The sequence below is a fragment of the Marmota marmota genome, unplaced genomic scaffold (assembly GCF_001458135.2).
Source record: "Marmota marmota marmota unplaced genomic scaffold, marMar, whole genome shotgun sequence".
In the NCBI taxonomy this organism is placed as follows: Eukaryota; Metazoa; Chordata; class Mammalia; order Rodentia; family Sciuridae; genus Marmota; species Marmota marmota.
The window spans coordinates 19,341,471-19,369,458 of NW_026000108.1; the positions used below are offsets into that span (position 1 = coordinate 19,341,471).

At 47.1% G+C, this 27,988-nt stretch overlaps 1 protein-coding gene and 2 long non-coding RNA genes across 3 annotated transcripts in view; 1 reads left to right on the forward strand and 2 right to left on the reverse strand.

The window, feature by feature from the left end:
- The window catches only part of Sel1l3 (SEL1L family member 3), a 97,764-nt gene extending 92,100 nt beyond the window's left edge, over positions 1–5,664 (reverse strand). Inside the window, 2 exon segments of the mRNA XM_015482008.2 lie at positions 5,501–5,589; positions 5,592–5,664. Of these exon segments, the coding sequence (XP_015337494.1) occupies positions 5,501–5,589; positions 5,592–5,664 (162 nt within the window).
- LOC125610948 lies at positions 4,795–27,890 on the forward strand. Its single transcript, XR_007341051.1, has 3 exons — positions 4,795–4,995; positions 26,559–26,614; positions 27,765–27,890. It is a non-coding gene; the product is annotated as an uncharacterized LOC125610948 (long non-coding RNA).
- LOC125610947 lies at positions 21,400–27,988 on the reverse strand. Its single transcript, XR_007341050.1, has 2 exons — positions 27,879–27,988; positions 21,400–23,313 (listed from the first exon to the last, which is right to left on the reverse strand). It is a non-coding gene; the product is annotated as an uncharacterized LOC125610947 (long non-coding RNA).

A 27,988-nucleotide genomic window follows, 5' to 3' on the forward strand; every position in this document is an offset into this window, starting at 1 on the left:
AAATGGGCCACTTAATTTGTGTTCATAATAGAAGACCCAAATTTGGAGACCTAAATGCATGAATTCATCTTGAGAATAAAAAAAAAAACAGATGAATTTATGTATCTGGTGAATGGAAAAAAACAAAATTCTCAGCACAGCCTAAACAACTTCTAGGATGACTGCATTTGGTTCCTTTAAACAAAATCAATAAGGAGAGACTCCATTCAAATAACCCTGTTTCAGAGAGCTGGGAAACTTGGCTCTTTCTCTGTATGGCCCATGAGCTATTTAAAGAAGAAACAGAGATTGGAAAATCTTAAATCGTTCACATCTCACTGTGGCAAGTTCATGTAGACTTACATGTGTAGGTGCGTAGGTTTGATATGCAAACAATAATTGAGTGTCTCATTTCTACCCATTTCTCCCCATCAGCCACCTAAGAAAACCTTGGCTCGTGAGCACTCTCCAAACTGGCCCGATCAAACTTCCACAGATCAAAAAAGTAATTGTATCGGTCTAAAAGGGCCTGGTTTTTTTGATTTCTGCTGACTAGACATAAGCAGAAATTCTGTTTATGTCAACAAAGCATGCAATTAAGGAGAATGGACGATGATGTCAATATGGACTTTAAAACCACCATGTACCTTGGGAAACATTTCCCAGTCAAGCACCACTCCTTCCCAAACCTGAGGGCTAGCCAGAGAAATGCCATCACAAAAATGATCCATATTCCCGGTTGTGTGATATCCATCCCCCACTCATGCTATTGAATGTGTTGTTTCTTTGCAACTCAAATCGCCAGAAAGGAACTGAGGTTGGTTGGGTTCACTGAGGCCCTACCGCGTGCTGGACCTTGGGACAGGTGTGTTGAATCTTTCTTCTCATCCACATCTAGCCTCATCCTCTCAGATACACCTTTGTGGAGACTCTCGCTTCTAACCTAATCCCCGCCACAGGCCCGTGAGGGAGACGGCATTCCAGTTTCACAGCTGAGGGCATGGAATGGACTCAGAGTGGGTAAGCAACTTGCCCAGCATCAATCAGCTACCAGAAAGCAGATCCAAGATTCAAATCCTTGTTGGTTGTCTCTAAAGTCAGAGGCGATGTGCATCTTTCTGTCCAGAAACACCCAAACGATGCTCCCACTCATCCACTTGCCCCTGGCTTCAAACGAGGGACTTTCATTCCCATCTTGAAAGAGTGGGGGAAGGGGACTACAGTTCCATCTTGTCAACATACCTCAAGTCTCGGGAGAACAGATGTTGCCTTGCACACAGGACGGGGCCAACGGGCCAGCACGACTGGGCCCTGGCCTGGGTAAGGCTGCGGGCCCCACGCGGCTCTGCCTCCCGCCCTCGGCTCCTTTCCCAGGAGGATGGGACCAGCCAACAGGGCAACTGAACTCACCAAAGGCTATTTATGATCTGCGCGAGTCTATCCATCTTAGTGAATTGCCTGGGTTCTTCATCTCTTCCCTTCTGCCTTTCCCCTGGATCTTTCCTCTGCTCCCACACTTTTGCCAACAGGCAGCCAGAAGACACAGAAGGCACATGGGAGCGCCGTGATGGAGTTTAGGAGCACCAGGCAGGATGAACGTGGATGCTCTTGGAGTTTTGAGGTCATCCCTGTATTTCAAACGCCCACATCATTCTTCCTGCAGCTGACTGACTGAGGGTCTTCCTATGCTGTGCATTGCCCACGGGGGCTAATGAATACCCCTGGATGGCTACCTGACAGGATGTGGCCACTTAGAGAGGTTCCTGAACAAGACGAATGCAGTGACCGTCTGGCAATGATCCTTACATATACCTACGCTGCTGATGTCCTCATTTCTTTGTCCCCTGCTTGTCTAACAAGCGCGAATGTCCATTCTGAATATTTCATCTCTACCGCTGACATCAATATTGGCCATTAAGAGATTTATTCTCTCACTCAAGAAAAAAAAAAATCAGACACTGGAGACTAGAGCTCAGGGTGGACAGAACTGCCGTCTAGAAGCACCATCGCCACAGAAGGGGCTGCTAAGTGTTAGTGGGGTCGGTGGGGCAGGGTGGGCGAGTCCTGCATCGAGCAGGCCTCTCAGCGCCGGGGACCTCAAGGGAAGCCACTCCAGTCCTTTGCTTTCCAGGCCCTCACCCTCTGGGGGGAAGCTCCCTGCATCTTGACCTTTGGTGACCTCAGAATTTTCTGGCAGTCGCTGGAACCAGGGACCATCTTTTCAGAAATCTGCTTGGCGTCGTTCCGTGACTGATCTTTCAGGCCTCATCACAATTATCCATGCTTTGGCAGTATCCTGGCTACAGTCACAGTCCTCACGGGCTGATGTGAAAGGTTGCTCTGTCCCAGCTGGTGGAAAAGGCAGGATTCCCTGTCCTCGTTACCCTGACTCTGGGGGCATGCTCCCCAAGGGGACAGGGGCTCAGGGCCTTCTGTGGAGAAAGCCACTTTCAATCTTTAGCTCTTGTGAACAGACTGACACAGAACAGGGCCTGGTCCCCAAATCATTGACAATTGGGCTCTGAATGCATCCCAGTGAACATTTGCTAGACACCGGGACACACAGCCACACAAACTAAAATGCTAGCCGTCCAGTTGCCTGGGGACTATATAAAGACCCACTCCTTTACCTCTCCATTATTGATGGCAAACATTTTCTGGTTTGTCTGTCTGTCTGTCTATTTTTTTTCCCTCTCCCTAACATCCTGCTTCGATTCTGTGGCCTGTGCTTCCTGCTTTGTGTATTTCAGTTTACTTTAGAAATGACCTCACATCCTGGCCAACCACACAGTAGCTAATTGCTAGAGCTTTGCTAATGGACCATACATTATGCACGAGGGGAATGGGTTTCATGCAGCAAAATCCAGAAGGCAAAAAACTAGCATGGGTTAAAGCCAAGGCTCTAGAGTTTAGATAGATTTGGGGTTAATTTCAGACTGTGTGGCTTGGGGCAAATGACTTAACCTCTCTGTGCCTCCCTTATCTCATCTGAATAGAGATCATAAAAGCTCCTACTTCACCAGGTTGTTGCTAAGAATCATATTAGCTAATGCCTATAAATGACTCAGTACAATACAGGCTATTGTTACTTTGTTTAGGCTTCCAAATTTCAGAAGTGCTTTCTCACTCCACTGTCTACATATACTTGAGACCCTGACTGGCTTTTCTGCTCCACTTCTACCCTCCACCTGCCCACTTCTATCCCCCTGAACAATTTCCTCCTCCAGGGAGCCTTCCTTGGTTCAACAGACTGTTCACAATGATGCATCTGCATTGCTTCTCAATCTTTTCACAGTGCTCATCACATAGCAATACTAATATTTTCTCCAATTCACACACCAAACCTGTCTGAGATCAGGAGGCCTTGCCTTTTGGAAGTGCCTCAGTTAGGACACACCTGGAGAACAAAAATCCCGAGCATGTGGCCAGACACTGGAACAAACTAGAGACAGCCTTCTGAGTCAGGCCTTGGCTTCCCAGGGTGCACAAAACCTTCTCATTCCGTTGCACAATGGCCCTTCTTGCTTATCAACGTCTCTCTTTGGTATCGTGAGCCCCTGGGAAGGAAACAAGCACAAGCAGAAAGCACTGACAGGTCCCCCTCCATGATGATCCAAAACTCATTCCTTCGCCGGCTGCAAGACATTCGTCCATGCTCTAGTTATTTTCCACATTACAGTATTTCTATAATCTCTTTCCGGAGCTCTACCTCACCGCGTCCCTATCTCATTCCAGTCTACCACATCTCCAGTCTATCATTTTCCTTCGCTGTGACCCCTTCTCCCCAGTCCCCTCCGCCCGTGCAGAACTTCTGAGCTGTTCCATCCTCTGCCTCGGATCAGAATCACTCAGGCCATTAGGGTTTGCACTCGTATCCCTTGATTTCTAGAACTCTCGAGAAGTGGTCCCTCCTTGCCAGCTCCAGAGATTTCCACGTGGAACTTTCCAGACCACCTGTACGTGCATGTCTCGTGCTCAGCTCTACCACATCATTTCTGCTTCTGTTTGGATAACCAGCAGGGCCTTGTGGACAGGGATCATCTGTTTAAACTGAAACCCTGCCATTTGTTGTGGCAGTTTTATTTATGAGCTTGTGTGCTGTAACCCTGTGGCATAAATATTAAATAATAATATCCTCTGGGCGAAAAAAAAAATCACTCATGTTAACTGACAACTTCTTGTGAAAACATGAACTAAATCCAATCACGGAATTTGGTATCGGCTAATTTTGAAATACGAGCGAAAGCATGGGTTGCTCAACAGGTAGATACAAAGGCAGAAATACGATTTGCATTTTTACACTCTTGCTTCAAGAAATGAAGCATCCAATAAGTAGAGTGTTTAAAAAAAAATCTTCAGCTGAGTGGCAAATTTCTTCAGAATCAAATTCTAATCCCTGCCAGTATCTCCTGGGGAGTTTTGAGCTGCTAAAAAGAAAGACTCCAGATAATGACAATGATACATAAGTGAAAAGAATTCTGGACAATGACACTGCTCAATTTTTTAAAAAACATTCTGTGAATTTCCTATTACATCAGTTTCATGATTCAGCAGTTTCCATTTCATTTATTTACAGTAATATATGGCGAGATAACCCGGGGTTTCTGCAGGATCCTGGAACATAAAGTAGGCTGGGCAGCAAGGGTGTCGCCTTCTGTAAATCTACTATTGTTTGGGAGAATTCAAAAACAGGAGAAAGCAAGCCATCATAAAGGAACTGAGGAATATTTCCCCACTGTGTTCTGAGGGTCTCAATAACTCTGATATTTAAAATGAGTTGGTTCTGAAAAATAGACTACTGCCATTTAGTTGATGAGTGAAACAGGAGCCAAGAAGTGGGCAAATTGCAAACTGACGTACACAAGCCAAGCACATTCTCTGAAATGACAACGTTCAAGACGCAGCTAAAGTCACCACTCTGGCGGTAAGCGTGTTACAAAGAACTAGATTTCTTTCTGGCATCCGCAACTTGGCTGGAGTGACCACGGACGAGTTAAGGAGCGCTGGAAACGCGAGGTGCGTTGGCACAAAACCGTCCGGGCCATGAGGACCCGGTGGAAACTAAAAAGGGTCGAAGCGGTTGGTAGGTGCTGAAAGCCAGAGCCGAACTTGAGCACCGGAGGGAAAGGAGCCTGGAGAAAATAAGAGGGAAGCCCAGGAAGGCTGGGAGGGGGCTGGAGAGCAGTGCGCGGTGGGGCGGGGAGCGATCTCCGGGTAGCGAGGTTTTCAGACTGAGTGGGGGACAACAGGGGATCCCGAAGGGGACCTGACCCCGGTCTACGACGAGTCTGAGAGGGAGAGCAACAGACACAAGCCGACAGAAGCAAGTCCGATGCACGCGCCCGGGTCCGCGCCCCGGTACCCATCCCAGGTGCCCGGAGCGCCCGGGGCGCAGCGGCAAGGAAGAGAGAAAACTAGCAGCGCCGTCCCCACCCCGTACGGCTGGGGTCCCAGGCCGCCCCCACCCGCGTCCCGGGAGCCCCGCGCAGAAGGGAGGACCCGAGCGGGGTCCGGCGCTCACCAGGTAGCAGAGCAAGAGCAGCGCGCAGGCAGGGCGGCCGCCGAGGCCCGGGGGGACACCGCCGCTCGGGGGAGCCATGGCTGCGGCCCGGGGCCGACCGCGGGCGGCGGGGGTTGCTGCTGCTGCTGCCGCGGCCACCAGAGCCCCGTGCTGCGCCGCTGCATNTCTCCCTGGCTTCTCCTGCTGACCCCCTCTTTCCCCACTTTCTCCCGTGTCCTCTCTCCCTAACTCCCCTCCCTTCTCCTCTTCCTCCCTCTCGCCGTCGCCCTCTCCCACCCACCCCTTCTGGCGGCCGCGCAGCCCAGTTCCCGCCCGTGCAATGGGTTTTGTTGGTTGGCTTTTGGGCAGGGGCGCCATTCCCGCAGGGCGAGCGTGCCCCCTGGAGTTGTGCCACGCAGCGGCTCAGCTTCAAGTCCTCAAGGATGGATTTTGACCCCTGCCAACCTCCACCTGTCCACCTGCAGGGCTGTGGCCGCCCTCCGACTCTCGCGCTTTCACCCGGGCTGCGCCCCACCCTGCAGGCTGATTGGTGACACGTTCTGGATGTTTCCCGAGGGTTTTGTGCGGTGCAGCCGCCGCTGCCGCCGCGCTCTTTGTTTTAATTGTCCAGAGTATTGGCGCCCGGAGCGGGTTTGTATTTGATTTGCATCCCTGGGCTCCGGCTCCCACTTTAGACTGAAAAGAAAATGAATTAATTAGGCCAGTCCAATCGTACCCATACCACAAATGAAAGGGGTGAGGCCCTTGAAGTGCACCAACAGCTTTTAGAAAACCAGGACACATCCTTGGCCTCAGGGACGCAGGTTGGGACTGGCTGCTCGCCGGCCCGGGTTCTGTGGCCAAGTGGAGAGGGACTTGGGCGCCCTGGAGTCCGGGAAGCGCTTGGCCGCTGGGACAACTGGTTGGAGGCCCAGAGCTGCTGCTCTGAGACAGTTAAGCTACCTTCGAAAGTTCGCAGAAGCTTGCCTTTGGCACTGGCGGATTTGTGCCGTTTGGAACTAATAATAGACTGGGAGTCCGTAGAGTTGCCACTACTGTGGGTCAAGTCACCACAGGAATAGGGCCTAGACTGGTGGTGAAGATGCCATGCCCAGGGTTGAATAGAAGGTCCCCTGAGCCTGGGCGTGCCCCCAGCCATCTCATCCCAGGCCTGGCAACACTGGCGATGTCCTGGCAGCTGAGTCATCCCTTACATCTTTTTTGTTTTTTTAAGTAACCTAAGAGCTGTTGCCCTGTGTGAAGCCCCTGGCCCCCAGGTACAGACTCCAAGGTATTTACACCAGTGTTTCTCAAACTTCCACCCTGACCAAACAGCCGGAAGGATCCTTAGAATGGGTGACTGGAGTCCGCCCACAGAATTTCAGGTTCAGTGGTTCCTGGGTGGGGCTTGAGAAGCTGGCTCTCTGCAAAGCCCTCAGGTAGCACCCATGAGTCCAGAGACCCAACTTCCAGAACCGGTGGCTTGTAGGAAAGGGGACTCCTGCCCTTTCTTAGCTAGCTGCCACTGGGAAAATACTTGGGGGGGGGGGTTTGACAGATGTTCCCACTATGCCTGTCCCACTTCTGCAGAAACAAAGCATTTAAAATTCTCCCATGTATGTAATGTAGAAAACTATTTATGCTGCTGAGTGTCCAAGGGAACAAAAGAGTAAGTGGCTTTGTCCCAGATCCTATCTATATATTTTTTTTCCCAACAGGCCAAAATACAGACCATACTTAATGCAAGTGTGATGAAGCTCATCAGCGGGTTCAGGAGAAGGGGGCTTCTTCGCACTGCAGTGTTCCTGGGGTTTCCACCTGTCTTCCTGGGTATTTCTCCTGAATTTTTCTGCTCCCTCCTTGCACCCAGACTCCCTTGGTCTGAATGTGAATGGTTCCCTGCGGTTGTTTGTAATCAGGATTCATGGAATTGCAGTTTTCAAAGCTTTTGTGGGCTTTAAGCCTTTGCATTCACTCAAGTGCCGTCCATGCAGAGGAGCCCTGCAGGGGGCTGGCTATATTTAACCTGGTTCTCTACTCCCAGTTGCTCACTTACTTATCTTCTATTGCTTCCCTGCTGCACATGGGGCACCACCCAGGGCCCTGGGAATCCAGGACCATCCTCTCTGCCAAGAGCAACAGGCGTGCAGAAAATTGGCCTCCAAAGTACTGGAGTCGTCTAAAAGGGACTTTGGGGTGGCTGTGCTTCCCAGGGAGCCGAGGCTGACAAATCCTGTATGGGAGAGGGCAGAGAGAAGGAAGGCCAGGACCTCTTTTCACAGTGGAGCATGACATTTAGCTCTGTGAGACAGTTGCTTTTTCTTATGGTTTGTTAGTCATTTGAAGTGTGTGGTTTGATTCCAGAAGATCCTGTATTTAAAAATAAATATGTTTCTCCCATCACCCCGTGGCAGGGCTGATATTCCACCATTACAATTCATTGGTTTGAATTAAGTTTTAATACTGCACTAAAACCCAAAGGCCCCAGGGGGAGAGTGAATGAATCTGGCCTCCTTCATGCCTGTGAGCCACTTTATCACGTCCCCTCTAAGGAGACAGGAGAGAACAGTCCCACACCCCAACACAGAAAGGGACCATGGCAATGAATCTGGAGGAAGGGTGGGACCTCAGTCTAGGCAGCTCAGGAGGAGGACGAGTCAGAGGCCTAAAGTAGAAGAGGGAAAGAGGCCCACAGCTTGCCTTGCTGGACCCAGCATGGCACCCTGGGCCAGTTGCTCTTAGACTCTGAAATGGCCTAAGATGAGTCAAATTTCGGGAGCTGATGCAGTCGGCCGACTATTAACTTGTCAAGTACAAATATATTTTTTAAACATCTAAAATATATTATCTTCTACCAACATAATTTTATTAGAAGGGGAAGGGATTTTTATCATCAGAAAATAGAAAGAAACCAGCATCATAAAAGCTAGTCTTGCCAGGTGTGGTGATGCACACCTATGATCCCAGTGGCCCAGGAGGCTGAGGCAAGAGGACCGCAAGTTCAAAGCCAGCTTCAGCAATGGCAAGGTGCTAAGCAACTCAGTGAGACCCTGTCTCCAAATAAAATACAAAATAGGGCTAGGGATGTGGCTCAGTGGTCAAATGCTCCTGAGTTCAATCCCCAGCACACCCCCCCCCAAAAAAAATAAAAGATAGGCTTTAACCAGAATATAATTGTACTGTGAAAACTCCTGAATTCTTCTTATCCTTCTGGGTTAGCAGAAATGTGCCTTTGGACTGGCAATGTCCACATGGGCACTTAGAAACCATGTTAATTGGTGCTATGGATGTTTAAGGTAAAGGGATTTGTCCTCACAGAGACAGCTGACCTCTGCGCTGGAAGAGGTGTGGGGGAGGCACTCTGTGGGAGTGAAAAGTGTCCTTTTTACCCACTTCTCTCCTACATAAATGGCTAGGACCCAGGCACATGCCACCAGCCCTAGGGAGTAGTCCCTTCTGACCTCAGGTCAGGGCACAGTTGGTCAGTTCTCCCTATGGCCATTGGCCAACTCTGCCAGGTATTGTGGTTTGCTCTCAAGTCTCGAAGTGTCGTGAAAGCAGGGCTTGTTTCTCAGTCACCTCTGTGTACCCACGCCATGGCTTATAAACACAAGGTTCTCAGAGGTACTCCTGGCTAAATGGAACCCATCCTCTTCATTCCTGTTACTGTTTCCCTCCCCGCCCCCACCCTTTTTAAACCCACTGTTACCTCCTGGTCTATTTCTACACTAAGGTTCTCTGGGATTCTGGAGTCCTTTTTGCCTCCCCCTCCCCCTCCTCCTTTCTGTGATTTCAGTTATTCAAAATGAAGATGAATGAATGGCGACATTTGCCTTTCATATCAAAATAGAAGAGAAGAAAGCAAAAATAGAAGAGAAGCTTGCTTTCAGGCTATATACTCACTAACCCAATAAGGAAACGGTGGCCTTTTCCCCTCCCTCTGCTTAGGTGACCTCTGGAATCTGGCTAAGCCCTGCGTGCCATTTCTTCCTGTCCAGCGTTTTCATTTTTGTTCAGGACCCTCGGCTCCACCTTCCCTAGATCCATTTCCTGGCTCTGTTCTTTGTTTCACATTTACCAGTCCCCTCTTGTTCCTTCTTCAGAACATTCCACCAGATTCCGTCCTCTTCTCCTCAGCCTCAGCCCCATCATCTGAGCCCCTAACCTGCCTGGGGCTCTGCGTGGGGGCCACAGAGACAGCCTGGCTCTGAGCAGCTGCAGGGAGGAGTTGGGAAGCGCCTGTCTCTTTGCCCCAGAGCTCTTATGGGAATGTCGAAGGTCTCTGGATTCACTGGGTCGGCAGCCCTGGCATGCTCCAAAATGAGCTCTATTTCTGGGCCTGTCAGATGAAATGCTGTTGCTCCTGGTTATTTTTGGCTCTTTGCCCTTCTGAATAGGTGCATATTCAGCTCAATTCTGGCCCCACCCTGAGCCGGGAAAGGCAGGCAGCTTCCCTGAGCCCAGCTTTCCGGGTTAGTCAGGAGCACTAACCAGGAGCTCTCCAGGCTGGGCATGGGTTCTCAGTGCAGTGTCCAGGTGTGCAGCAAGGGAATCCACTCTCTGGCCCTCTTGGGCCACTGATGAAGAGCTTTGTGGGCTGAGCATCCCTGGGAGGGTGCAGCCAAGTGTCCAGAGCCTTCTTGCTCATCCACAGTCACAGTCTGCTTCTTGCCCTTCTGGGCATAGTTGCAGAAACTCTGAACATCTTTGGGGGATTTGGGATGTGATGAAGGCAATTTCAGGCTCAGCCAGCATAGAAATACCTGAGAATCTGAGAAAGGAAGGTACTTGGGATGCAGAAGATCAAGGGTGCATGTCTGCAGATGTAAGGGTGTCTTGGGGCGAGTGTATTCAGATCACATGTGTAAAAGGAGTGGGAAGAAACCCACAGATCCTTTTGGGACAGAGAGTGAGGGGAGAGAGTGACTGGACACATGGGAGTTGGGGGGGAATGTCACTGAAAAGAGAGCAAGCGCGTGTGAGGCATTAATATCAATTTAGGACTTTCAGTCTATCTGGTAATATTCTATATAAAGCAAAACAAAACATCAGGAGCAGCTGGGATACTTAGCAAGAGCCACATAAAATCAAGAAAAACATAGAGAAGGGACAGCTAGACAGGGTCCTATTAACAGCTACAACTCTTGACTGAGAGGTTTTTAAAAAGTTCTTATCAAGTATTGCTTTGATTATTAAATCATTAATCTCAAGGACAATTCTGAGGGGCAGGCACGATCACTATCACCAACCTCATTTTATAGACAAAGAAACTGAATCATATGGAAAGTCTCAGGTCCACGGTCAGGAAACAACAGCCAGTTTTGATTCTGGCAAATGTGCTTATTTATTCATTTATTTATGTATGATTGAACCCGGGGTCATACACATGCTAGGTAAGGGCACTACCACTGAGCTATACTCCAGCCTGAGCTCTGGCAATTTTGTTCAAGGGCTTCACACCAAACCACCATTGCAAAGGGTGGATGGAGAGGCAACCTGTGCACAGAGATATCACACGTGGGTTTTGGACTTAGATCTTTGCCAGCACTTCCCCAGGTGCTTGAGAGCTCAGGTAACACCTGTCCAGGGACCAGCCCACCTCTTCCTTGAATGAGTCACTAGTTACTTTTAAATCTGAATTTCTATGTCTCTAAAAATAGGAATCAAGTTGCTGATCTTGTCCATTTGCTGAAGCCAGGTAGTGTAGCGTAGTGAGAGGCATGGTGTCTGTAAGTGGCAAGCTCTACACAAGAGCAGAGCATTGTTTGTATATTACTCAGGCTTGTCAATTTCTAAAAAAGGCTCACAAAGAAAGATACATCTCCTACACATATTGGAAAATAGAAAAAGACTTATAAATACCAGTGGTAGCATGTCTCCAAAGATGACGCACCCATGAACCACATCCCCCACTGTAATCTTGACACAAGTATCCCCCTATATTTCCCCTGGGAGAAGCCAGCCGCTGTCTGTGAGCTGTGACTACCATCATGATGCAAGAAAGACGGAGTAACCCATGGAAAGAGAGAGAGAGCTGCTTAGCCAGCCTCCAACTTCCAGCCTCTAGCCTCCAGCAACATGGCACACCATCATGAATGCTAGAGAGTCCCCAAGCCAGAACTGCTCAGCTGAATCCTGTTAACTCAATGAATCATGAAGGATAAAAATGTCATTTTGAACCACTAAGTTTGGGGGTAGTTTGTTCACAGCAATGGGTAATATTAATATTTTAACTGAACTGTATGGTTAGCTCTGAGCTTCCAAGCATTCAAAGCAAAAAGGGGAACAGGATGGATTGTATGCACCTATTATCTTGAGGTCCTGTGATTGACTTGAATGGAGAGTTCATCTGTCTTCTTGCAGTCAAATCAGAATGAAAAGTAAACTACCTTCATTACCAGGAAAATCTCCTCTATCTTTACCAAACTTACAGTCATACAAATTCTATAATTTGCCCTACTAGAGAAAACCAAAGAATTGCAGTTATCACAAAAAAATGCCCCTTGTTTCTGGTCCAAATCTTTCACGTTGTAATTCAAGCCCATTTGCTCCTGTTGGGTTCTCGGTACGGCCTCTGCCTATTTTCATCCCAAATTAAGTCGCAAACAGGCTCGTTGACTTCGGGGTCCTAAGTAGACAAAATTAATGATGAAAATAGAAATGATGAAAATAGTTGAAACTGAAGTAGATTGGATGATTTATTCAAACCTTCAGGAAAATTACTCTTCAGCCCAGAATTGAAATTTAGACCTGAGGTTCCTAATCAGCTAGAATGCGACTCTTCCCTGGTGCTAACCCCCAAAAGGAAAAGGGAAAATTACAAAACACATGCATGGCTGTCCTTGGGTCCTCCGCATCTGTGCTCTGGGAGGTTGGCCCATGTCCCGTGGGCCTCTGGGCAGCTCAATGGTTGCACATCACTGGTGCTTATTAAGGCTTTTCTTCATTAAGTGACCTTCAAAGTCACAATAAATGACTTTGAAATCATCTATGCAACAAAAGGTATAAAGATAAAAGAGAACTTGTGAGTCCCATTGTCCGCAGTAGGACTTGGGTGAGTGCATTTCTTGCCTGCTGGTCCCATTCTTAGAAGTCCAGGTTGCCACATGAAGCATTTGGTGTCACCTCCTCCCCTTGGGACCCAAACTAGGCCCAGGATACCCTTCGACATTTCCTGTTGTGCCTTGACCTCATTTTCTGAATTCTACCCCCTTATTAGTCTTCACACCCCTAAATGGACTGGATCTCTTTGTGGGTGGCTGATGGGTTGGGAGAAAGGGCCAGGCTCAAATCCCAGCTGAATTCCTCATCCTGCATTCCCATCGTCCAGCTCCTTCACATCCCTGTTTCATTTCATTCTCTCAAAAAGTCTATGAAGTAGGTTGTTGTGGGTTAAGCTTTCACCCCAAAAAGATGGCTGGAGTCCTGACCCCGAACCTGTGCACGTGACTTTATTTGGAAATAGGGGCTGTGCAGATGCTGTGCAAGTTGAGATGAGGTCACAGGTGGGCCCTAATCCAGGATGACTGGTGTCCTCATAGGAAAAGGGACATCTGGGACACTGACATGCACAGGACGTGACAGTGTGCAGACACAGGAGGATGTCGGTGGAAAGACGGAGGCAAAATTGGAGTTTTGAGCCTGGAGGCCAAGAAATGCCTGGAGCCACAGGCCCTGGGAGAGGCAAGGAAGGGTCTTGCTCTGGAGTTTCACAGGGAGCCTGGCTTGGCCAGTACTCAGTTTTGGGTTTCCACCTTCTAGAACTGTAAGAATATGAATTTCTGTGGTTTCAAGTCACCCCATATGGGTACTTTGCTCCGGCAGACATAGAAAAGTAATATTTAGCTGAGTGTTAATTTCCCATTTTTATCCACTGTGATTGGGCACCTACTGTGCACCCGCTCTATGCCCAAGTTCCTGAGCCTTCTGATGAGTGTCCACGCTTGCTGTGCTGTGTCTCAAGCTCCAGGCAGTGTCCTCATGCCCAGGCGCCCCCACTCATCCCCACCGTTTGGTTTGTGTGCATACCCACGGCTGCCTTGGAGATGCCTAATGCTGGGACTGAGAGCGACTCTGGAGATCTGGTCAACCCCCAGTTTTCCAGGTGGGCCAGCTGGTCCAGAGGGGTAGGGTTGCCAGCAGAAAGGCAGCGCTGGACATCTCCCCCCTCCCTGACTCTGCTCATTCATGTTGTAAATAAACTCAACAAACAGCAAATGTTTGTTGAATACATACTAAATTATTAATGACAGACAAGGACAACATGTACCACCCCCCAGAGGTCTTTGCGTGGAGAACGACCCCTTGATTCAGAGAAGTGAATTTCTAAAAGCAGAATGTGGTCCTGGGAGTGGAAAGCAGCCGGGGAGACCTGGGACTGAGGGCAGGGTCTGTAACCTGCCCTGTATCCACAGCCTCACAAGCACCTTCTGTTGTGTGCTTGTCTAGGGCTGGGTACCTTGGAGAATTCTGAAAGGGGGCCGAGGAGGAGCTGCTGTCCTATGCACTTTGCGAGGCCAGTGTGGGCTGTGACCAATGCCCTCCTGGATGCAGGAGTGGCGCTGGCCTCATTATATGCCTGTACCATGACTGCTGCTCTAAACTCCAATACTGCTGAACAATTCAGAAATAGATCCATTATAGGTCTGCTTTAGCCCCAGGGCTTTAACACAGGTCACTAGAAAATCCAAGATTTCACAGTAATTCAAACTCTTAAGAAAGAAAGAAAAAAAAAATCTCAGCACTTCCGCCCCTCTCTCTTCCCCCACCCCCGCCTCCCAGGGAGCGCCTCTTCATTTCTGTAGTGCTTTGGAATAAATAGCTCTTATGTTGAACTTGAAGTCTAAATTTTGCTCCAGCTATTAATTGATAAGAGCAGCTCATTTTACCTCTCATGCTCTGAAGTAAGATTATAGTGTAAATAAACTGGGTCAGGTTGAGCAGGCCGGACGTGAACTGTTCTCTAATTCTTCTTAATCTTCAGTAAAGGAATAACTAGGATTTGGACGTCAACATTCAATAAGCAATTATGTCGCTCCTTGAAACTCCATCTAAATGAGTCCACTGTTTCCTCAAAGAAAATCCAGCGAAGCCCCAAGCCTCACTCTTAAATTGCAATCTCCTCGTATTGTTCTGACTGATGAGAGAAGAGTCTAGGTTAGTGGGGGGGACGGGGTTTGATTGGATTTATATCAATTTTTAGACGATCAGGCTTCTCATGTTTGATTTGAAACACATCAGGGAAAAGGGGTCACTAAACAAGAGTTTCCTGATAAGACTGCTGATAACCATGCTGTGCTCAGCATTTCCTGAGTCAGGCTTCTCATTTTCAAGGCACATTAGAATCATTATCTAATTATTAATCTCACCCCAGAGTTCTTAGGAGCCTGTGAGGCCGGCTGAAGTTAATGGAGGGCTTTTACCTATGGATCTGGTGCTAAGTCTCTGTGATGGGCCAAGTGCCCACCACCAGGGAGGCACAGATAGAACTGACAGAAGAGAAGAAGAATTCAACAGAAGGAAACTAAGGTCAGAAAGGAGAGGAACGTGCCGGAAAGGAGGAGGGAAGAAAGCAGAAGACTCTGTGACTTCCAAACACCTCATTAGGAAAACGGGGTAGTTAAGGCAGGACTCGCCAAGTAATCTGTTTAAACTTTAATTAATTATTCATTTATATGTATTTATGTGGCACACTTTCTCTGGGGAACCCAATGTGCTTGGCAAACATATTAAATAATTAACTTGCTCAAGTGTGAGTGAAGTGGAGAAACATGGCAGAAACACTCCCTAACTGGCCAAGCGCCGGCTGGAGAGAGTGGCCGCCGACATCTCCTGTGCCACTCATGAGGGGCCACGCAGCACAGGACCCCTCCAAATGCTGCCGGGGCCTGACCTGGCACCATCTATACAGATGGTTGATGTAGATAGATCGCTGTAGAAACCACGTATATTTCGAGGAGGACGTTATTAAAACAGGTTCCAATGGAGTACTATTTTTTTTCCCCAAAACTGCCTTCAAGACAAAAACAAAAGTTAGAAAGTATTTCAAATCAAGAATGTCAATTACAACATTATATAAAATGAAATTGCAAAGGCAAAATTTATTCAGTTGTGGTTAAACATATTTTGAGTTCTTAAAATTGTATCTTCTATGTATCACTAACAGGAGACATGTAAAAAAAAATTACTTTTAAGACAAATGGCTTAAACATCTTTCTGGGAAGTACAAATGTATCTAAACTTAGTAAAGGGCAAAACCACAATACCAGGAAACAAAAATCTGAACAATTCAGAAATAGATCCATTATAGGTCTGCTTTAGCCCCAGGCTTTAACACAGGTCACTAGAAAATCCAAGATTTCACAGTAATTCAAACTCTTAAGAAAGAAAGGGAAAAAAAATATTCTCAGCACTTCTGCCCCTCTCTCTTCCCCCACCCCTGCCTCCCAGGGAGCGCCTCTTCATTTCTGTGAATTAAAAGAACAACAACAAATAAAAAATGAGTGCACACACCTATAATCCCTAGACCTCGGGAGGCTGAGGCAAGAGGATCGCAAGTTCAAAGCCAGCCTCAGCAACTTAGCGAGGCCCTAATCAATGTAGCAAGACCCTGTCTTAAAACCAAAAAAATAAAAAGCCTGGGGATAGAACTCAGTGGTAGAGCATCAGTGGGTTAAATTCTCCAATGGCCCAAAATTCGTAAATAAATGGATAAAAAGCAAACCCCTCTGTTGATTCCTAATTCCACCTAGAATCCTGTTTTCAACTTTTATTTTATTCTACCTTTTTTTTTTAAATGGAAGTTTTCTTCTCTTCCTTCTCTCCTTCCCTCCTTCTTTCTTTCTTAAAGTAACTTGGTATGTAGGATGGATTGGGTCTAGTGTAGACCACACCAATTCTTAAGCAAAGGTCTTTGAGCAAGCCCCTTGACCTTCTGAGCCGGCTCTGTCCATTGTAAAGGACAACAACTGTCAAGATTGTCTGGAGGGGGGTTAAATGGTGGAGGAAATGTGTTGAATTATTAGTATGGTTTCCGGAAATGGAAGAGAGTCTTCCTGGTCAGGGCAGGCAACACTCCTCCACCACCAGCCATGAGACAGACATCCAATGAGGCTACCACTGAATGTTCTGGAACCCTGCTCCCATCTAAAAAGATGTTAGGCTTATTTTATTACTTGATTTACCCTTTGGACTAATGCAAGTTTAGTGGGCTAATTTCAACATTAGCCAGGGGTCAGTCTTTAGCCTGAGTATAAACCAACCAATATTTTCTTGCCTAATCCTCTTTATTTCCAGCCACACAGAACCACAAAATGCAACAAGAGAAGTTCTCCCTCTCTCCATATGCCTTCAGGGGCTGAAGATAAATTCTCCTTCCCTAAGATATGCATGCAGGATGGCAGGGGTGACTTCTCTAGAACTTGGTCATATTCAGATCAACGAAGGTTTTCTAACTCCATTTCAGAATTTAGTAGATGTGTAGGTCAGAATGTGTATTCTCTTCCCCTCCCCACTACCAAATTCTTCTGTTGAATCCGAGTCTCCATGGTCTTAATATTAGGAGATGAGGACTTCGGGAGGTATTCAGATTGGATTAGTGCCATTATAAGAGGGATCCCAGGGAACTCCTTTGCTCCTTCCACTCTGCAAGGACACAGCAGGAAGCACCATCTATGAACCAGAAAGTGGACCCACTAAACACCAAATCTGCGGGCACCTTGATCTTGCGCTTCCCAGCCTCCGGAACTGAGAAATGAATTCTGCTGTTTATAAGCCTCCCAGTCGATGGTATTTTGTTGTAGAAGCTTGAGCTGATCAAGACCGGCAAATACAGCTAATCCGAATTACCAAAAGCCTTTTGATAATTTCAGGAAGTACTTTATTATTCACATTACGAACCTATTCAAGGATATTTATTCTAACAGTTATATATGTGTACACATATGTGATTTTATGTTATATAAAATCTGTCTGTATCTATCAAGTATCTATCATCTATCCATCCTGTTCATGTAACCCCACCTCAACTCAGCAGATTTAATTTATGGTGGTTAATAGTGCTTCTGTGGCACCTCTAAATCCTGCAACCAAATATATAAAAGAACCCTCTGCCTGCCCAACCAATTTAGCAGAAAGAAAGAGGAAGAAGAAGTACAGACTGGGCGACCTCCAGGTGGAAAGCCATATTCCCGAATGACAGCGAGGGGTCCCTGCTGCAAAATCTCATCAGTCCTCACGTGCACTGAGAGGCGCTCAGTCCCTGCTCTCCCTCTTATTTTCAGGAAAAGGACGGTGGAGATCCAAAAAAGACTTAGCCATCGTTCAAGGTCACACACGGACAGCATGGTAAAGAGGCAGAGAGCTGATCATCCCCAGCCCGCGTGGTCACGCAGCTGCTGGGCAGTGATTTCCTCCCTCGCTGAGGACTCTGGGCAGCCGACCCCTGTCAGAGAGCTTGGGTCTCTTGGGAAATGTGACAGTCCTTCCCCAATCCCTCCAGACTCCCGTTAGGCATCCAAATGATTCTATTACGGCTTTTAATACCCTCCCATCTCCTGCCAAAGTGGAGGTGGAAGAAATATTCAAAGTCTCAAGAGCACCAAGAGCAAACAACCATTTCCTTTCTTATTTCTCTGAGATGGAAGAAATATCAAAGCCACTTTTGCATCTTGAAATTTAAATTAAAAAGCTGACCTGCTGGATCCGAAGGTCAACTTTCCTTGGTGGCTAGAGCAGAGCTGCCCTGGGTGGGGGTTTAGAGTAAGGCTCCCGTGGGGTCACTTGCAACCGTGGCTGTGCGACTAAACTGGTTTGAAAACTAAAGACGACGTTAGTTTGAAAAACCTCTAACCACTTTCTGTTGGAATTTTCTTATTTAAAAATAATCCTCAAATTATTGGCAATGTTTGTTTTCCTTTCACGAAATCTTACGCACCAGCTGTGTTAACGATGAATCTTCTATTACAGTGATTCAGAAAGGGAGGGAGCTAGTCCCCCAAGAGACACTTGGTGATACCTGGAGAAAACTTTGGTTGTTACAACTGAGGAGGGGTGGTGCGCTGGTGTCGTCTAGTGGGTGGGGACCAGAGATGTTGGTAAACATCATAGGATGCAGAGCGCTGACCCCACAAGGAAGAATGGCCCAACCCAAATCCTCACTGGTGGTGGTGGTGGGGAGCCCTGCCCCGGGGCAGTGTCAGTGAACCTGTGAGCTCACACTCAGTCCTTTCCCCGTCTTCTGCCCTGTCCCCCACTCCCGCCCTTCCAAGGCTTGTGGCTGTTAGCAGGCTACATATCATAATAGCTTCAACCAAAGGATATTTTCCAGATCTTTCAAATCTCCAAATGTTGAATACCTGGAGTATGAAAAGGCTATTGCGGTTCATTTTATTATTAGCATTATAAACAGAGTCCGGAGTGCTTCTATTTTGAATCTGTCTATATTCACTCTCGGCTGTGAATGGAAGCCCAGCACACGAAGGCCACCCGTTACCCTTCCTGGGAGAGGTTATGCCAGCTGGTTGGGCGCTCTCTGTTCTATTAAGGTTGAAGCCAGGCTTCCCCGTCAGAACATTACTGTGAAACCGCATTTGGATCCGTGAGCAGTGAGCCCAGGCTTCCGTCCCAAATGGCTCACTGTGAGCAGAGCAGAGAGCGGATCTGGACCACTGGAGCATGTCCCTCTGCCACCCCTGAGCATCCTCCCTATTATCCACTCAGACCTGGGAGAGCTGCCTACCTGACAGCTAACAGCTGCTGGGGGACACCTGTAACTGTGTCAGGATGCTGTCTAGGGACAGTGCAGAGGCAAGAAGAAAAAGTCCTAAAACCCTCTTCTTTGTATGCTTCCAATTCCCACAGCCCATGCTGTGACATTGGAGCTCTCTGTCCTTCACCTGTCTTCCGTGTGTTGCCAACTTTGCTGTTGGGATGAGGACAAAGCTCCTTCAGTGTTAGCAGTCCTGCCCATGCCCTTTGCTCTCTTCACTCCTGACATGTTGACCTTGGTGTCCTCATGTAAATCACATTCTGTCACCACAGGGCCTTTGCACAAACTGTTCTTATATCCTCTTCTGCTTTGCCCTTTACCTAGTTAACTCACTTGCTCACTTAACAGCTTTCAGCCCAGTTATCACATCCTCAAAGACACTTCCTTAGCTTCCCTAAGTCAAATCCTTCTAATACACATTTTTTTGTGGCACTGGGTTCTCCTTTCAGAGCACTCACACTGGTACAGGTTTACGATTATGTGCATATTCATTGAAATAACATCTGGGGTTCAGACATATCTTTGCATCCTAAACTCCAACCCCATCGCTCTGCATAGAGTTGTTACTAGGTAACTACTTCTTGCCTAACTACTTAATTTAAAAAATGAGCAAATTAATGAGAAAACACACACATAAATGAAAGAAAAATCATCCTAAGATCTAAAATCAGGAGCCGAGTTGTAGCTCTGAAGCTGTGTGCACGCTGAGTGGACTGTCGGTATTTGGTAGACTGTTGCATGGAGAAGAGGAACCTTGCCTACAAAACATGGAACTCAGAAGACATTGTAGACCTCTCTTAGAGCACCATTAGGTTAGAGAACAACTCCCACACTGTGCTCTGTGATGAAGCCAACATCCAGATTCTCGTTGCAAACTTGGCTCCCCTGGAATTCACCATTCTTCCTTCTCCTGTCCTTGTTGCTTCCTCTACTTGAAGAATCCCCAGCTGCACCATGGCTTTATTTTTTTTCCAGTGAGGTGAACCTTCCATCTTCAGTGGTATGTTGTGCAATACCCACAGGCCAGAGCTACTGCGTGAGATACTTAAATATGGCTCTGAGAAATGAGTCTGTCTTAGATATAAAAGCCTACAGTCACCATGATGAACATGACTGCAATGTTTAAAATCCCTAAATAAAGAGATGCAGCACTTTCTGCATATTCATTGCTGAAATGAGCATTATATACAATGCTTGATTTTGTAAGCATTCAAATACAGCAGAAGGAGAGAATGTAGATTTACTTATTTTTATCAATGAAAACAACTCTTCTTGACCAAAGGAAGAATTGTTTCCTCGAGTACAAAGAGCAATATGTACACAGAAGGCAGTTCTGGGTGTTAGTCTCCAAGCAAAGCTTTATTTTCATATTATTGTGTCATTTTATGCACAGTCCCCAAGTGCCTTGTCAGTGGCAGCCACTCATTAAATCATTTGAACTATCATATAAAAATAAAGATGGATTTTAAGCTACACTGAGCCAGTCAGTCAGTTAGCAAACACCGATTGCTCCCCGTGGGATCCCAAGTGTTCTTTCAGGTGAAGGAAGTACATATGAAAGAAGTACTTGGTCCGTTACCTTGAGAGGGCTCAGGGACTAATCAAAGTGAAAAAAATAGATGAACCTGCAATCAAAATAAAATTACTCAGATAAATGCCGTCTTTGCAAAAGGGATGGAAGGTCAACAGTGGATCAGTATTCAGACCCAACCAAAATGGCGGCAGTTCCTCTGCCAAACAGGTGGAAGTTGTTCCATGAGTTTGCAACAGATTTGGTGGAAGATTTGGAAGCTGAATGAAGAACCTCCAAGGGTCAACTTGCTTAGTAAATGGTTGAGCTTCTCCAAACTGGGACCGGTGATGCCCCAGGATAAACTTGGTATAACTTCCACAAGTATCATCTCCTCATCTGATCAAAACTTGATAAATTTTCAACATGGAAACAAGTGTGACTCTCAAAGGGAAGAATAAAACTTCTAGAAAAAAAAAGACCCCTAAAAATGTGGAGCAAGAGAAGAAGAGAGAAGTCAAGTTGGTTTAATCCCTCTGGAAAACTGGAAAACTTGACTAAGTTGAAGTATGCCAAATTTATCACTTTGCAATCCACCTCTAGGCATATACAGTCCAATTCATATTCATGTGTACCAACCAATATTTACAAGAATGTTTATTGCCGTGTTGTTGATAAACAACCAACCATTGGGTACAACGTCATCATCAATGAGATGCATACATAAACTTAGATGCACTCCTATAATAGGAATACTACCTAGCATTAAAAATTGGTGACCAAGAACAACACACAGTGTCGCAGATGAATCTCATATACATATTGAATGAAAGAAGCCATGCATAAATGAGTTTATAGTCTTTGGTTCTATTTACATTAAATTTAAAAACCAGCAAAACCAAACAATAGTATCTGTGGCCAGAAGAGTGGTTTGTTCCCTTTGGAGAGAAGATAGCGAGGCACAAGGCAGGGGTCAGGGGCATTTGTTTATCTTATATTCGTATGTTTTAACAATTCACAAAGCTGAATGTTTATTTTTTAAATGCATTTTGAAGTTCGTGTTCTACATAAATCATATTTCAATGATCAGACCTTTTCATTTAAAGCATGTAAAACTCTAAAAATAAAAACACTGGAACTCAAAGAAATGCATTGCTAGTGGGTGAGACTCCCTCCTACTCCAGCTGCCCCAAATCTGCAGAAGTAGGCTTTGGCTGGTTATGATCGAGGTCAAGAGCCTCGGATTGGTGAGGGTAGTCGGGGTGAGGTGGTGATCACCACAGAAGACCCGGGAGCTGGAAAGCAGGGAGCCACTGACCAGGTTCTCTTCGCTTCCCAGGGGGCGGTGCCAGAAGTAGGCACCAGACCAGTGTTTGCCTGAAGAAACTGAGGAACTGGAGAGAAGCCGGAGGGCAGAGCCAGGTAAATGGACTGATGGCAGACATAACTGGTGAGGCAGGAAAGAGGAAGCAACTGCAGATATGTCGCCCAAAAGTCCAGGAACAGGTTACAAAATGGAAAGATGTGTTGACCTCTGGGGGAAGGGGGCTACTGGCTGGCTCGCCCTGTTGGATCAGGTTGTTGCACTGAGACTCAAGCAGTCTTAAGAGTTCTGAATTTGACCCTGGGCTTGACAATAAGGTATACTTCTCAAGGCAGGAGGATAGGACACAATTTATGAAGCTGTTTGGTAGCTTGATTTATGACTTGTACATATTTGGGCCTGTGCCTGGCTGGCCTGCATTTGTACTTTCACCCCAGGGCCTGGGACTGTGGAGGGAAATTCTGCCAGAGCCCTGTGTTCCGCTTTCAGGAGAGACTGCCTCTCAGGCAGATGCCTATTTTGGCCATGGCTCTAGCTCACCCAGAGTCCTTAGGAACACAGAATTTGACATGTCAATGCTAGTTGTCTGCTGTCCCTGGGCCTCACGGTGAACAAGGTCCACAATGATAAGCATGGCTTCTGATTTGCGATGGTTAGAATGTTCCTTCCCAATCCACCTGCTGGAGAGTTCCCAAATTGATATGGTGATGATATTAGAGGTGGAGCCTTTGGAAGGTAATTAGGATTAGATGAGGCCACGAGTGTGGGGACACCATGATGGCATTCGTGGCTCTTTAGAAAGGGGAAGAAAGGTCCCATCTAGTACACATGCTTTCTCGCTGTAGGATGCAGCAGGAAGGCCCTCGCCAGGTGCTGAACAGACACTAGCTCCAGGTTTTGGAGCTTCCCAGCTTCCAGAACTGTGAGCCAAATGAACCTCAGATCTCTATAAGCTACCCAGTCTGTGCTACTAGGTTATATCAACAGCAAGAAGACTGTAAAATGTTGAACAGGGCATGAGAAAGTCCATGGTCTCGTGGCAGCATGTTAGAGATCCCCCTAAGATTGACATCCGCTCCTTCACCCACATACATTGGAGGTGGTAGTGTGACCAGCAGAACCCCCAATCAGTTCCGTCCTATCCAAGAGGATGTGGTGAAAAGTTTTTGAACTCTGCTGAAATCAATACACGTGGTGTCTCTGACAGGCTGCTGTCCTCATCCTCAGGGCTCCTGCAGAGAAGAGAGAGTGGCTTCATCAGAATGCCCTGGTTTCTGGTGCTCTCTATCTCTGTCCATTCCATAGTGGATCCTCTTGACACAGGGATTCAGGATAAAGAGCGAGAAATACTGAATCTTAAAGAAAACTCCCACAAGCCATTGAGATGCAGAAAGCACACTTGTAAATCTCGAGTAACATGCTCTTGGCCATGCCCTTGTTAAATGAGGAAAATACACAAGCACAGGAAAAACTGGCATGAATTGTGCTTCACCCTGGTCCCACCTCCAGTCCAGCCCTTAACTAGAGCCAGTTTATAAATATCAGACCCCAGCCCGAGGTGGGGCTCTCACTCTTGAGATAGCCCACATTGCCTCTTCAGTGTGTATCTACCTTCCTAATAAACCTCTGTTTGTGTCTTTTTCTGGCTTATGCTGCAATTCTTTTCTGTGACATATGCCAAGAACCTCTCTCTTCTGGGAACCCCTTGAGCCCTTCTCTAGAGACATCTTTTCTCCTGACACTCCTACCATGTGCTCCACTGAGTTGATGATAGCAGTTGAATTTGACCACCTAATAAAGGTGGAGGCACTCCAGGTAATGAGGGAATCTTCAGGGTGGTCTCTGAAGTTCCTAGTGCAATGGAAAAGACGATGATGATGCTGAATAGGCCAAGGACAGAGGTCAGTAAGCTTTTTCTGTAAGATGCCAAATCACAGGTATTTCAGGTTTTGACCCTCAGTCTCTGTTGCAACTCAGCTTGGCTGCAGCATTGAATCGAATGGGCAAGGTTGTGTTCCAATAAAACTTTACTTACAAAAATAAGTGACAAGCCAAATTTGGCATGCCAACAAGTTTGCCCACCCCTGTTCTAAGTACAAACACTCCTTGAAAATAAGCAAAGAACATTAGGGAACGGATAAATTTTCTGAGTCAGAGAGAGAAACAACCATGATAATACCATGTACAGCATCTCAAGGGGAGCTCAGTGAGCCCTGCAACCTGGAGGTTATCTGAAGAATCTATGGAAAGCACCAACCTCCCTTCTGGGCTCCCATTCGCAGAGTTCCTCCAATCACCGCCTTCTTTCCCAGCCCCTCCCCTTGCCAATGTCCAGGCACTGTGCTGTCTAGCCACACAGCTCTCCCCTGTTTCCCGCTAGCTGTGTTAGATCCAGACTCCAAACCTTTCCCTGCTCTGCTCCCCTCCTCGTGGCTTACCAACCCCTACCCATGGTCCTTCAAAAGATCCGTGAGTGCCTTTGCTTTGGATTCTCCCAGGCACCTCAAGCTGGGCTCACTTCCCACTTCCGTGTGGGCAGAGTGCTTTGTCCAGAGCTGGAATTCATCAGTGCAACGTCAGAGCGACCTCTTCTAATCCCTCTCTCATGGCTCAACCTTATCTTGTGCAGTGTTCTTTTTAATCTGCTCATCCCTCACGGGGTTAAGAGCTCCTTTCAAACTTGGGATATGCCTTATTAGTCATTGTTTACTCCAGGGTCAGCTCGGAATCGTGCACAGAAAGGATGCTGAGCGCACGTGTGCACACTGGTTTAACTCGTTAGTAGAATCTGATGGAGCAAAGGCCAGGGGATCCCATGGAATGAGTCACAGTTTAGGTTGTCTGCTACATTCATAAGACGCTTTCAGTGACTTAATAAGCAACTCTTGGGAACTGTTCACAAATGATGGAATATTATCAGAATCTAATCAGGTTCAGGGGTGAAAATACAAATCTCTCCTCCACCTATGTCCTATGTTTCCTTCAAGTCACACACACACAAATAATTGTTTTAGGTAATGTGTATTGTTTTACACAGGCATTTTCTCTTTCAAAGGTATCTTGTGGAAATCTCATTCTCATATTGGATATGGGACTATGTTACATCTTTTAAAAAGATTTCTGAGAGCTAGCGATTTGATCTCCAGTTCCGCATAGAACACTGGAGGGGTAATTTATTCTGTGGAACCCCGGTGGCCTCGAAGTGTGCCTGCAAGCTTTCCAAAGCACTTCCTAGATGATCTCTCAGAGAGTTAAATCCGGGCAAAAATCGGGCCCCTGACATGACAGATCCTCAGACCTGCTCCTACACTGATTATCCAGGGAAAAGGACAAACTGGTGTTTGAGATTTGCACACATGAGGTTGGTAATTGAACCCTACCACATCACCAGGTTCTCGGCAGTGTTTGCTTTCCAGGTACTGTTCTTTCTGAACAAGTAAATAGGACAAATGGCCCAAGCAGGGCAGGGGTGGGTCAGATGCGTAGTCCTGCACCGCCCAAGCCTCACCCCACGGGTGATAGGGCCACTTCCCCTTACTGTACCGTTAATCCTGGCTTTGGATTTGGGGTAGGGGCTGGGGCAGTGGGGTCACTTTTTTGTACCTTGTAGGCACCTCAGAGACCAAGAGCAGGCCAAGGAAGTCCAAGGCGAACACCTCAAAGGCTTGGCATGCCCATACCTTGGTGGATCCTCACTTCCTCTAGAACTGCAGAGGGCTCTTTTTACTCCTTATTTATTTACTCCAAGAATTATTAGGCAGACTTCAGGCCTGTAGGAATCTTCTCCGGCAGCCGGTGTTGGCTGTCCTGCCCCAGTTGGGCAGCAGCATTGTCCCCTCCCCTGTAGCCCAGTTTGTCCCTCACTGACCCCACCTGCTCCTCTGGAACCCGCCTGAGAGATCTCCCAGGCAGCTGCCATTCACAGGGGCCACCTCCTCCAGGTCAGGGAGGCCACAAAAACGAGTGAGGGAAAGCGAAAGGGTGGAAATTAGTTTCTTTTAGCTTGTCTGATCTCCTCTGGGCCTGGGATCGGCAGGGCATAAATAGATAATCAAAGATTTTTACTTGCCAGGTAGGAATTGTATAATCAGAGGCCGTGTCTTCCTTTGTGTTTCTGAAACTTCGCTGGAAGAAAATTCTCCTGAGTTCTCAATTCACCAAGCATTCTGCCTCTGCTTTTACTTGGAGATTTTTCAGCTCTTTAAGCTAACAGGGTCCAAAGCTAATCAGAGAGTCTTGTGCAAGCTAATAAACACGCTGGGGCTTTAAAAATACATCCTTTAGGATCTCTGTGTGTGTGTGCATTGTGTGTGCGCGTGTGAAGAGCCATCACACAATGACACAGATAACCCATTTCAAAAATAGCCTTGGCTGGGTTATAACCTAGCTCCGTGGTCCTGGGTTCGCTCCCCAGCACCAAAACAATGATAGAAGCAACAACAACAAAAAACAAAAATAATCTTGTTTCCTTCTCTAGGATCCACTGAACCCAAGAACATGGACCCTTCCCCTCTCCACTCCAGAGTTTCAAAGGTAAAGAATTGCTCTGCTTCCAGTCCATTCTGGGGAAGGGGGACTTTTCAGTTCGGGGTCACTGAGGAAATGATGTCTTCTCTTGGTGTATTAATTGCATTCCCCATTGCCATGACTCCCAGCTCCACACTCCACCCTGGACCCTTTTATCCACCCTCCTCTGGACACATCTGCCCATCCATCCTCAGGCATCCCCAGCTCACCTTGTCCAGGGGGAATGTCCCCTCTGTCCCACCCTCTCTGGGCCCAGCTTTTCCTCTAGCATTTCCCATGACACTGCAAGTATTTCCAGTCATCTGAATGAGAAACCTGCTGCCCTTAGTCAGAATTATTTTCTGCACAGGAAACGAGTCTTATTCTCTGTGACTAGTCTGGCCCACAGAGCATTGGGCACCCAGGGAAGCCTCCTGATTCTTGCTTGTATTCACATCTGGGCAGTTTTCTCAGTTCCATTCCCTCTCCTCTGGCCCTGGTTTGGCACTTTGAGTCTTTCCTGGACCTTAGCAGATGCTGGGTGGAAGTGCAGTTCAGAGCATCAGCCCCCAGGACCAGGATACCTGTGTTCAAGCTACCTCGACCCTGTCTGCTCGGTGACCTGAGTCACATCACTGAACAATGCCTCCTGGGTGCTTGGAAAGAACAGGGAAACTTCTTATAAAGGATCAAGCAGTAAATATTTCTGGTTTCGTGGTTGCAAAGCAAAATTGAGGCTGTTATTTAGGTACTTATAAAACTAGAGAAAAAAATAAATATTTGCAACATAAAAATCACTGACAGAATTAATGCTGTCGTCACTGGAGTGGGTTCCTGATGAGAGGGTCAGCCTTCTCTGCTCTTTCTCTTTTGTGCTTTTCTTGCTCCCGTGGTATCTCCTGCCACGTTATAGTGGAGCAAGAAGCCCTCACAGATGTGGCCCCCTTGATCTGGGACTTCCCAGTCTCCAGAACTGTGAGCCAAATAAAGTTCTGTTGTTTATCAATCACCCTGTCTCGGGTGCTCTGTTATAGCACCACAAGATGAACTAAAACAAGTTCCTTGAGAGACTTGCCCACTCCCTCCTCAAGGCACTGCTCAGCATGGCCCTTCGCAGAGCAGACCCCTGCCTCTCTAATATTCAGTTGTTGATTCTTCTTTCTCTTTTTTAAAAAAGGGAAGTAAAAACTGCAAGCAAAGACTCCGCATTGCTCACAACATCTCCAGCTCTGTGCCTGATTATATTATGTGCTCCTTAAATACTGGCTGAATAAACAAATGAACCTCCTACCCTCAAATGGATGACTCGGCAGAGAACCTCTTTGACGGCTCCAGTTCCCCGGGAAGTCTTGCTCTTTGAGTAATGGATGCATTTGGTCCTCATTGATTTTCTTAGAGGAG